General features: G+C 40.6%; 1 protein-coding gene across 2 annotated transcripts in view; it reads right to left on the bottom strand.

The window, feature by feature from the left end:
- Positions 1-1,091: 1,091 nt before the first annotated feature.
- The window catches only part of LOC128649814 (protein regulator of cytokinesis 1), a 281,224-nt gene continuing 270,245 nt past the window's right edge, over positions 1,092-12,070 (bottom strand). For both annotated transcript variants that reach the window (XM_053703289.1, XM_053703288.1), the window contains one exon: positions 1,092-1,560. In XM_053703289.1, coding sequence (XP_053559264.1) covers positions 1,495-1,560 — 66 coding nt within the window. In that variant the 3' untranslated portion in view covers positions 1,092-1,494. The remainder of the gene's footprint in view (positions 1,561-12,070) is intronic.

Below are 12,070 nucleotides of genomic sequence, written 5' to 3' on the forward strand. Positions count from 1 at the left end.
CCACATTATTTGGCGCCTAAATGCTTTTTGGCGCAAAAAATGACGCCACATCCGGAACGCCGACATTTTTGGCGCAAAAGGACGTAAAAAATTACGCAACTTCCAGCGACACGTATGACGCCGGAAACAGAAAAGATTTTTTGCGCCAAAAAAGTCCGCGCCAAGAATGACGCAATAAAATGAAGCATTTTCTGCCCCCGCGAGCCTAACAGCCCACAGGGAAAAAAAGAGTCAAATTTTTAAGGTAAGAAAAAATGATTGATTCAAATGCATTATCCCAAATATGAAACTGACTGTCTGAAAATAAGGAATGTTGAACATCCTGAGTCAAGGCAAATGTTTGAATACATATATTTAGAACTTTATAAATAAAGTGCCCAACCATAGCTTAGAGTGTCACAGAAAATAAGATTTACTTACCCCAGGACACTCATCTACATGTCTGTAGAAAGCCAAACCAGTACTGAAACGAAAATCAGCAGAGGTAATGGTATATAAATAAGAGTATATCGTCGATCTGAAAAGGGAGGTAAGAGATGAATCTCTACGACCGATAACAGAGAACCTATGAAATAGACCCCGTAGAAGGAGATCACTGCATTCAAAATAGGCAATACTCTCCTCACATCCCTCTGACATTCACTGCACGCTGAGAGGAAAACCGGGCTCCAACTTGCTGCGGAGCGCATATCAACGTAGAATCTAGCACAAACTTACTTCACTCACCACCTCCATAGGAGGCAAAGTTTGTAAAAACTGAATTGTGGGTGTGGTGAGGGGTGTATTTATAGGCATTTTGAGGTTTGGGAAACTTTGCCCCTCCTGGTAGGAATGTATATCCCATACGTCACTAGCTCATGGACTCTTGCTAATTACATGAAAGAAACACATTTTTAAAAGGATACTGGGGCAATATAAACACACTTTTTGTTAGCACTCAAAATGCCCATTTAAAATTGACAAATTATACCTTTTAAATGTAACTACATATTGCCTCTTGCTTTGGTAAATATACATAAGTGTACAAAACCCATATTGCACATCTCAAAATACAATGTACTTAATAAAATAAATATAAAAAACACATTCAGTTCATTTTTGTGCTTTATTGCTAAATTGAATATTCAAATATTACACTGCTTTGGTATGAAAAATCCATCTTCACAGCATCCATAAAGTGTGTTGGATTACTTAAAAGGCAGACACCTGGTTTCACACATGTCTTTCCTTTACAGCATGCAAGGACATAAATAAGAAAACATTTATAGAACCCCCCCAAAAAAACGACATTTGCAATAAAATTTCTGCTATTTACAACGGCACTTGTAACTTCCCTGAACGCCCCCCCCCACACAATATTTTACAGTAATACAGGGAGAGAGAAAAACAACAACTACACAAAAAAACTACATTGCAAGACTGTAGCGAGGAAATATAAAATTGCTTTAAGATATCGGTAAAAAAAAGTGCAGTTCTGCTGCATTCCAGGAATGATCACAAGTTCTCATTTATTGTAGAATTGAAAATGGCCTCGTAGTTGGACTTCTTTGCAATTTCCTCCTGCAAGATAAACAAGTACAAGAAAATAAAGCTGAATGTTTGTCACTCACTGCTGTTTTTTGACGGTCAAAAACTGCAAAAAAATAATAATAAAAATAAATAAATAGGTTAGAACTTTGTGAAGAGCCCAAGGCAGAACATGTGATCTGGGATGTCATTGTAGAAAATTAAGCGATTTTCTCTTCAAAGCAGCGATGTGCTCTAGGTGTACTGTGTACGTTTTCCTTAAAAGGACCACTAATAAATGTACAATGTAAAAACTCTTAGTTTGCTATTCACACGAGTAAAACATTTTTTTCTGAAAATATTCAATGTTTCCCTTCCAGTTGCATCATGTGACAACCATCAGCCAATCACAAAATGCATACAGGTATACCCCGCTCATACAGCGGGTTAGGGACCGGAGCCCCGCTGTAAAGTGAAAAACATAATTTATGCTTACCTGATAAATTTATTTCTCTTGTGGTGTATCCAGTCCACGGATCATCCATTACTTGTGGGATATTCTCATTCCCAACAGGAAGTTGCAAGAGGACACCAACAGCAGAGCTGTCTATATAGCTCCTCCCCTCACTACCATATCCAGTCATTCGACCGAAAACAAGCAGAGAAAGGAGAAACCATAGGGTGCAGCGGTGACTGTAGTTTAAAATTAAAAAATACCTGCCTTAAAATGACAGGGCGGGTCGTGGACTGGATACACCACAAGAGAAATACAATTATCAGGTAAGCATAAATTATGTTTTCTCTTGTAAGGTGTATCCAGTCCACGGATCAGCCATTACTTGTGGGATACCAATACCAAAGCTAAACTACACGGATGAAGGGAGGGACAAGGCAGGTACTTAAACGGAAGGTACCACTGCCTGCAAGACCTTTCTCCCAAAAATAGCCTCCGAAGAAGCAAAAGTATCAAATTTGTAGAATTTCGAAAAAGTATGAAGCGAAGAGCAAGTCGCCGCCTTGCAAATCTGTTCAACAGAAGCCTCATTTTTAAAGGCCCATGTGGAAGCCACAGCTCTAGTAGAATGAGCTGTAATCCTTTCTGGAGGCTGCTGGCCAGCAGTCTCATAGGCTAAGCGGATTATGCTTCTTAGCCAAAAAGAAAGAGGTTGCCGAAGCCTTTTGACCTCTCCTCTGTCCAGAGTAGACAACAAACAACAATCTCTTGATTGATATTCTTATTAGATACCACCTTAGGTAAAAACCCAGGTTTGGCACTACCTTATCTGCATGGAAGATCAGATAAGGAGAAACACATTGTAAGGCAGATAACTCGGAAACTCTACGAGCCGAGGAAATAGCTACCAAAAAAAGAACTTCCCAAGAAAAAAGTTTGATATCTATGGAATGAAGAGGTTCAAACGGAACCCCCTGAAGAACTTTAAGAGCCAAATTTAAGCTCCAAGGTGGAGCAACAGGTTTAAACATAGGCTTGATTCTAACTAAAGCCTGACAAAATGCCTGAACGTCTGGGGCATCCACCAGACGCTTGTGCAAAAGGATAGCGCAGAAATTTGTCCCTTTAAGGAACTAGCCGACAATCCTTTCTCCAATCCTTCTTGGAGAAAACATAATTTATGCTTACCTGATAAATTTATTTCTCTTGTAGTGTATTCAGTTCACGGGTCATCCATTACTTATGGGATTATATCTCCTTCCCAACAGGAAGTTGCAAGAGGATCACCCAAGCAGAGCTGCTATATAGCTCCTCCCCTCACACGTCATATCCAGTCATTCGACTGAAACAAGACAAGAAAGGAGAAACCATAGGGTGCAGTGGTGACTGTAGTTTGAATTAAACATTTAGATCTGCCTTAAAAGACAGGGCGGGCCGTGGACTGCATACACTACAAGAGAAATAAATTTATCAGGTAAGCATAAATTATGTTTTCTCTTGTTAAGTGTATTCAGTTCAAGGGTCATCCATTACTTATGGGATACCAATACCAAAGCTAAAGTACACTGATGATGGGAGGGACAAGGCAGGAACTTTAAAAGGAGGGAATCACTGCCTGTAGAACCTCTCCCCCAAAAACAGCCTCCGAAGAAGCAAAAGTGTCAAATTTGTAAAATTATGAAAAAGTGTGAAGTGAAGACCAAGTTTCAGCCTTGCAAATCTGTTCAGAGGCCTCATTCGTAAAGGCCCAGGTGGAAGCCACAGCTCTAGTGGAATGAGCTGTAACTTTTTCAGGAGGCTGCTGTCCAGCAGTCTCATAGGCTAAGCGTATTATGCTACGAAGCCAAAAGGAGAGAGAGGTAGCCGAAGCTTTTTGACCTCTCCTCTGTCCAGAGTAAACGACAAACAGGGAAGAAGTTTGACGAAAATCTTTAGTTGCCTGCAAATAGAACTTCAGGGCATGGACTACGTCCAGATTATGCAAGAGTCGTTCCTTCTTTGAAGAAGGGTTAGGACACAGTGATGGAACAACAATCTCTTGATTGATATTCCTGTTAGAAACTACCTTAGGTAAGAATCCAGGTTTAGTACGCAGAACTACCTTGTCTGAATGGAAAATCAGATAAGGAGAATCACAATGTAAGGCAGATAACTTAGAGACTCTTCGAGCCGAGGAAATAGCCATCAAAAACAGAACTTTCCAAGATAACAGCTTAATATCAATGGAATGAAGGGGTTCAAACGGAACACCTTGAAGAACTTTAAGAACTAAGTTTAAACTCCACGGCGGAGCAACAGTCTTAAACACAGGCCTAATCCTAGCCAAAGCCTGACCAAAGGCCTGAACGTCTTGAACTTCTGCCAGACTAGCAGATAAGCCCTTTTCTAAACCTTCTTGTAGAAAAGGCAATATCCTAGGAATCCTAACCTTACTCCATGAGTAACTCTTGGATTCGCACCAGTATAAATATTTACGCCATATCTTATGGTAAATTTTTCTAGTAACAGGTTTCCGAGCCTGCATTAAGGTATCAATAACCGACTCCGAGAAGCCACGCTTTGATAGAATCAAGCGTTCAATCTCCATGCAGTCAGTCTCAGAGAAATTAGATTTGGATGATTGAAAGGACCCTGAATTAGAAGGTCCTGCCTCAGAGGCAGAGACCATGGTGGACAGGACGACATGTCCACTAGGTCTGCATACCAGGTTCTGCGTGGCCGCGCAGGCGCTATCAGAATCACTGATGCTCTTTCCTGTTTGATCCTGGCAATCAGTCGAGGAAGCATCGGGAATGGTGGAAACACATAAGCCATGTTGAAGACCCAAGGGGCTGTCAGAGCATCTATCAGCACCGCTCCCAGGTCCCTGGACCTGGATCCGTAACAAGGAAGCTTGGCGTTCTGGCGAGACGCCATGAGATCCAGTTCTGGTTTGCCCCAACGATGGACCAGTTGAGTAAACACCTCCGGATGGAGTTCCCACTCCCCCGGATGAAAAGTCTGACGACTTAGAAAATCCGCCTCCCAGTTCTCTACGCCTGGGATGTGGATCGCTGACAGGTGGAAAGAGTGAGACTCTGCCCAGCGAATTATCTTTGAGACTTCTAACATCGCTAGGGAACTCCTGGTTCCCCCTTGATGGTTTATGTAAGCCACAGTCGTGATGTTGTCCGACTGAAATCTGATGAACCTCAGTGTTGCTAACTGAGGCCAAGCTAGAAGAGCATTGAATATTGCTCTTAACTCTAGAATATTTATTAAGTCCAGAAAGGGAACAGCACATGGGAGTGAAGAATGTGCACGGTAGACCTAGGGCGCTGCCAAGCCCTAATACACATGAACAAAGATAAGCAGGGTCTCCAGCACTTTATCAAACAGACTTTATTTGAACACAAATAGCGACGTTTCGGTGTCACAACACCTTATTCATGCTTGGTAATTGTATACAGGCCTTTTGCATCTTTAAATACCCAAATTTTGGCGCCCTCTCAGATTGTTGTATGGAGAGGGCTCCCTCTAGTGGCCTAATGTTATACATACATCCACATAACATATACAAGTTGAATTAATATAAATATATTACTAAATCCCAAAAAATACATAGAATTTCACTAAAAAGAATGCATAATCTATAAGAAAATTTCATTTAACTACAGTTTATATATTACCTAAATAAATTGAATGAACCATTTTATGAACACTTTATGGAAAATTAAAATACATAGAAAAATTTTATACAAAAATTTATAAACAATTAAAAACAAGGGAAGGGCCTGAAAATACAGCAAGGATTCTAGGTGATAAATAATTAATCGGGCTGAAGATACTTAAAGAGAGATTCAGAAAAAACAGCTTAAATCAAATTCCCTGTTAAGACCCTTGGGATGCATACTATCTAATTTATGCACCCACCACATCTCTTTGTTTTAATAGACGTTCCCTATCCATGACTCTTCTGTTTGGGGGGATATGGTCTATTACTTGCCACCTGAGTTGGCTAATGTGGTGGCCTTTCTCTAGAAAATGGTTGGATACAGGGGCATCCCTGTTCTTGCATCTAATGTTGGACCTATGTTGACCAATACGGTCTTTCACCTTGCGGGTGGTCTCACCTATATAGATGCAAGAACAGGAACACTTGATCAAATATACCACATAGGTGGTCTCACAGGTATAATACCCCTTGATAGAAAACTTTTTTCCACTTTGGGGATGATGAAAGAATGTTCCTTTTATCACTGAATGGCAACTCATACAACCAAGACAGGGAAAAGTTCCCATGTTTTTCTTACCCAACAACTGTTGTCTATTTTGTCTGGTGGGGCCTATATCTGTTCTCACCAAGTGGTCCCTAAGGCTTTTTACTCTCTTGTGTGCCATAATGGGAGGCTCTTGGAACTGAGCTACATTAGAATTGCATTCCTTGAGTATATACCAGTTTTTCCGAATCAGCCTAGATATTTTGTCACTCAATGGATTGTATTGACTGACAAACACCAGTCTATTTTCTTTGGGAGTTCTTTCTTTAATTTTATCCAAAGAGCCTATAGTATCATCTAGGAGTTTTTTAGGGTATCCTCTGTCAGTGAACTTTTTGGACATTTCATTAAACCTTATCCCCCTTGTCTCCTCATCATCATCGACAATCCTGTTAACCCTTAATAATTGGCTCCTAGGAAGGGAATTTACCAATGGCCTGGGGTGGAAGCTATTAAATTGCAATATGCTGTTTCTGTCTGTCTCTTTTCTATACAGATCAAATTCTAAGTGATGACCCTTCTTGAGAACTAGCGTGTCCAGGAAGGGTATAGATTCCTCACTGACACTCACTGTGAAGAAAAGGTCCCTTACTTCAGAATTTAAATCCTGAACAAATTGTGTAAGGGACTCAACGTCGCCCCACCATACGCCAAAAATATCGTCTATATATCTCCACCATACGGCTCCATATTGTTTAAATAACTGATTTTTATAGACGATACTCTTCTCAAACTCGCACATGAAGAGGTTGGCGTATGATGGGGCGACGTTAGAGCCCATGGCTGTACCCCTCACCTGGACATACCAGCTGTCCTGAAAGATAAAGTAATTCCAATAAAGGACAATACGTAACAAGTCCTCAAAAAAATGATACTTCAATCTCATTATACCTCCTGTTCACCATCAATGTTTTTTTTATTATGGATATACCAGTTTCATGTTTTATGGATGTGTATAAACTACGTACATCCATGGTGAACAGGAGGTATTTGTCACTAGGGAATACCAAATCCCTTGCCTTCTGCAAAAAAATGATTGGTGTCTTGTATGTAACTTGACATCCTAGTGACTTCAGGCTGCAAGATCTTATCCAAAAATTTGGAAATATTTGTAAATACCGACTCAACTGAGGAGACAATAGGTCTCCCCGGAGGTCTCTGTTTGTCCTTGTGGACTTTTGGGACAGTATAAAAGACAGGTGTCCTAGGGTTTACAGTACACAAATACTCAGATAGCTTTCTATCAATAATGCCTTGACTCAGGGCTCTCTGTACAACTACATTTATCTCCTTCTGTATATTACCTAAAGGATTTCCCTGCAGTGGCTTATATGTATTTATATCACTCAATTGTGAGAGGGCTTCGTTCACATAGTATCCTTTATCTAGCAAAACCATTGCTCCACCTTTATCAGCCCCCTTAAAGATGATGTTTTTATTACCTTTTAACTCCTTCAGTATCATATTTTCACCCTTAGCAAAATTAGTCAAATTGACACGTTCATTTTTATGCCACATAGTAGTATGTTTTTTATTTTTGTATTCATCACGTAACTTTTTAACCCCTTGTTGTATTATGTTAACAAATGTATTGACACTACTATTATTAACATTGGGGTTAAAAGAACTTTTTTTGCTAAGACCTAACTTTTTTAGAGACAATTCCGGAGTCTGGGCTTGACTATCTACCAAATAATGTTCATTGCTGAACCAGACTAAGTTTGATATTGCGGTATAGTCTTTGCAAATCTTTTTCCAGCTCGAAAAAGTCTGTGTCATGGAAAGGGCAAAAAGAGTCCTCTATTGAGCATCGTATTTTACTTTTCATTTAATGCATATTCTGACGTATATATTACTATATCATTATCTCCCCCCACAAGTGTGGAACATGTCTGGCTGTCCTTAACAGATATAGAGTTGCTTACTTCTTTGGCGCTTTCTTCCGGTTGGATCTGCGGATCGAGTTTCCCCTTGTAGCGGCGATGTTTCCTGCCGCCCCGGTGGACCCGATGCTGCACTCGCTGTTGCTCGATCCTAAAGGGGATGAACCACGTGATGAACCATCTGACGTGTTTGATACGTCATCATGCTGTTCTCTTCTTGTCGGCCTGTGCCTACGTCTGCCCCTGGGTCCTGACGCTCCCCGGTTGCTATAGTTACCGGATCTCCAGCGGTATACTCGACCCAGGCGGTAATCCTCTTCGTCACGGATGAACTTTGCCCTTTTTGTTTCCTTAATGGCTTTCTGTTCCTCCGCAATCTTAGTGGCGATCCTTTTCTCCATCTCTTGAAATTCATCATTGGACAAACAGGTCTGTAACTCATCCTTGCATTTTTTTATGTTCACCTCCTGCGACTCCATCTCCGTCTGTAAGCATTCCACCATCCATGCGATTAAATCGTATGAACACTTATTCAGAATAGCCTTGATCTTATCGCAATAGATTTTGTTGTTGCTTAATAGAGTGGGGCGAGTATTCATTCGTAGCCCTCTGGGAATTCTTTTAACACGATAGTATTCTGCTAACGTGTTAGCATGCAGTTCCCATTTCATTTGTTTAAGTTGCATAGCTTCATATTCCTTGCCACTTGTTTCACCCGGTATGCAAACATAATGCTACCATCTGTTTTCTGTGTCTCGTTGCCTTCAGAAGGCATGTTGCTCCTCATATGCACAGTATCCCAGCAGCTACAAGTGACAAAGTCCAGAAAGGGAACAGCACATGGGAGTGAAGAATGTGCACGGTAGACCTAGGGCGCTGCCAAGCCCAAATACACATTAACAAAGATAAGCAGGGTCTCCAGCACTTTATCAGACAGACTTTATTTGAACACAAATAGCGACGTTTCGGTGTCACAACACCTTATTCATGCTTGGTAATTGCTTGCCTTTTGCCTTTTTTGGGATTTAGTAATATATTTATATTAACTAATTCAACTTGTATATAAGTTATGTGGATGTATGTATAACATTAGGCCACTAGAGGGAGCCCTCTCCATACAACAATCTGAGAGGGCGCCAAAATTTGGGTATTTAAAGATGCAAAAGGCCTGTATACAATTACCAAGCATGAATAAGGTGTTGTGACACCGAAACGTCGCTATTTGTGTTCAAATAAAGTCTGTCTGATAAAGTGCTGGAGACCCTGCTTATCTTTGTTCATGTGTATTTGGGCTTGGCAGCGCCCTAGGTCTACCGTGCACATTCTTCACTCCCATGTGCTGTTCCCTTTCTGGACTTTGTCACTTGTAGCTGCTGGGATACTGTGCATATGAGGAGCAACATGCCTTCTGAAGGCAACGAGACACAGAAAACAGATGGTAGCATTATGTTTGCATACACTGACATAGAGGCGGCCAGAATTACAGCATTGATGAAAGGTACCAGAGATTACCTAAGGACTGTACCAGGTGAAACAAGTGGCAAGGAATATGAAGCTATGCAACTTAAACAAATGAAATGGGAACGGCATGCTAACACGTTAGCAGAACACTATCGTGTTAAAAGAATTCCCAGAGGGCTACGAATGAATACTCGCCCCACTCTATTAAGCAAAAACAGGAGAAAATGACAGTGCTACACTGAATCAGGTGGGGCACCCGTAGAACTTCCCCTTTAAAAAAATAATCAAAAAGTAAAAACGTAAAAACGGGGTGTATCTAATATCTGTTTCTCAGAAGACACACAACCACTCCCCTATAGTATAAACATATGGGACATAAATACAATCACCGACGTACACAACAGATATGTGAAAATACAACAGTCCCAAAATAAAACAGTCCCAAAAACCGTAGCTGGTTTAAGTCACACAAAAAGCATATAGACTGATTGTAGCAGGATTGGTGTGTTAACTTAGCTGAACCAGATGGAGGCAAAGTTTGTTCAGTAAATGTGCATACACGGCAAATCCGACGTGGTAATGTCCAGTTGGTCTGATGGAATATATGCTGAAGGATCCTTACAGGAGCAGCTGATGAATCACGGAACTCCAGCTATGTGTATCCCGTTGCAGCAAGCTGTATAAGAAATGACAAGAAGAAAACAGCGCATCCACGAATCACAGCAGCGTTTATTCAGGTAAATGACACACACAGAAAATAGCACACTTACAAGATGACAGTAATGTATGAGCGGTAATGCCCTCTGGCTAGTTGTCTTTCGCCTGTAGCAAATCTCAGCGGGAACACCTCAGACGCCGACCAGCAGCACCAAGAGACCCACTTCCTGTCAAATACGGCAGGTGCCAAAGAGAAACTCAAAAGGGCAGCAGTCCTAAACACTTTGATGGTAGGAGTTAGTTACCCTACGCGTTTCCTCTGCACACGGGCAGACTTCTTCAGGGGTATATGAAAATACAACCTAACAAACTACCTGTAGGACTGCAATTTATACACACACCTCTGACATACTTCCTCTCAGGAAGGGATTTACCTTTTTACCACATATATCCTAATACACTCGTATCTGACAGATTACTTGGATTATATGGGCACTAGTGGTTAAAAAAGGCTCACACATATATAACTACACTAAAATAGCAACATATCTAAACAAGTATTAAATGCATTTAGCTGTATAAAAATAGATATATATAGCTATATTATAATTCATAAAATCATTTGATCCATATAAAAATACCAACATAAATTCAAACAATGTATAAAGCCACAAGAATGAATCAAGATATAAAACTAGCCCAATACTAAATCTATATAAAAAAACAAAACTCTATTAAGAAACAACAAAATCTATTGCGATAAGTTCGAGGCTATTCTGAATAAGTGTTCATACGATTTAATCGTATGGACGGTGGAATGCTTACAGACCGAGATGGAGTCGCAGGAGGTGAACATAAAAAAATGCAAGGATGAGTTACAGACCTGTTTGTCCAATGATGAATTTCAAGAGATGGAGAAAAGGATTGCCACTAAGATTGCGGAGGAACAGAAAGCCATTAAGGAAACAAAAAGGGCAAAGTTCATCCGTGACAAAGAGGATTACCGCCTGGGTCGAGTATACCGCTGGAGATCCGGTAACTATAGCAACCGGGGAGCGTCAGGACCCAGGGGCAGACGTAGGCACAGGCCGACAAGAAGAGAACAGCATGATGACGTATCCAACACGTCATATGGTTCATCCCCTTTAGGATCAAGCAACAGCGAGTGCAGCATCGGGTCCACCGGGGCGGCAGGAAACATCGCCGCTACAAGGGGAAACTTGATCCGCAGATCCAACCGGAAGAAAGCGCCAAAGAAGTAAGCAACTCTATATCTGTTATTAAGGACAGCCAGACATGTTCCACACTTGTGGAGGGAGATAATGATATAGTAATAAATACGTCAGAATATGCATTAAATGAAAAGGAAAATACGATGCTCAATAGAGGACTCTCTTTTTGCCCTTTCCATGACAGACTTTTTCGAGCTGGAAAAAGATTTGCAAAGACTATACCGCAATATCAAACTTAGTCTGGTTCAGCAATGAACATTATTTGGTAGATAGTCAAGCCCAGACTCCGGAATTTTCTCTAAAAAAGTTAGGTCTTAGCAAAAAAAAGTTCTTTTAACCCCAATGTTAATAATAGTAGTGTCAATACATTTGTTAACATAATACAACAAGGGGTTAAAAAGTTACGTGATGAATACAAAAATAAAAAACATACTACTATGTGGCATAAAAATGAACGTGTCAATTTGACTAATTTTGCTAAGGGTGAAAATATGATACTGAAGGAGTTAAAAGGTAATAAAAACATCATCTTTAAGGGGGCTGATAAAGGTGGAGCAATGGTTTTGCTAGATAAAGGATACTATGTGAACGAAGCCCTCTCACAATTGAGTGATATAA

The sequence above is a fragment of the Bombina bombina genome, chromosome 2, assembly GCF_027579735.1.
Source record: "Bombina bombina isolate aBomBom1 chromosome 2, aBomBom1.pri, whole genome shotgun sequence".
NCBI classification, from domain to species: domain Eukaryota; kingdom Metazoa; phylum Chordata; class Amphibia; order Anura; family Bombinatoridae; genus Bombina; species Bombina bombina.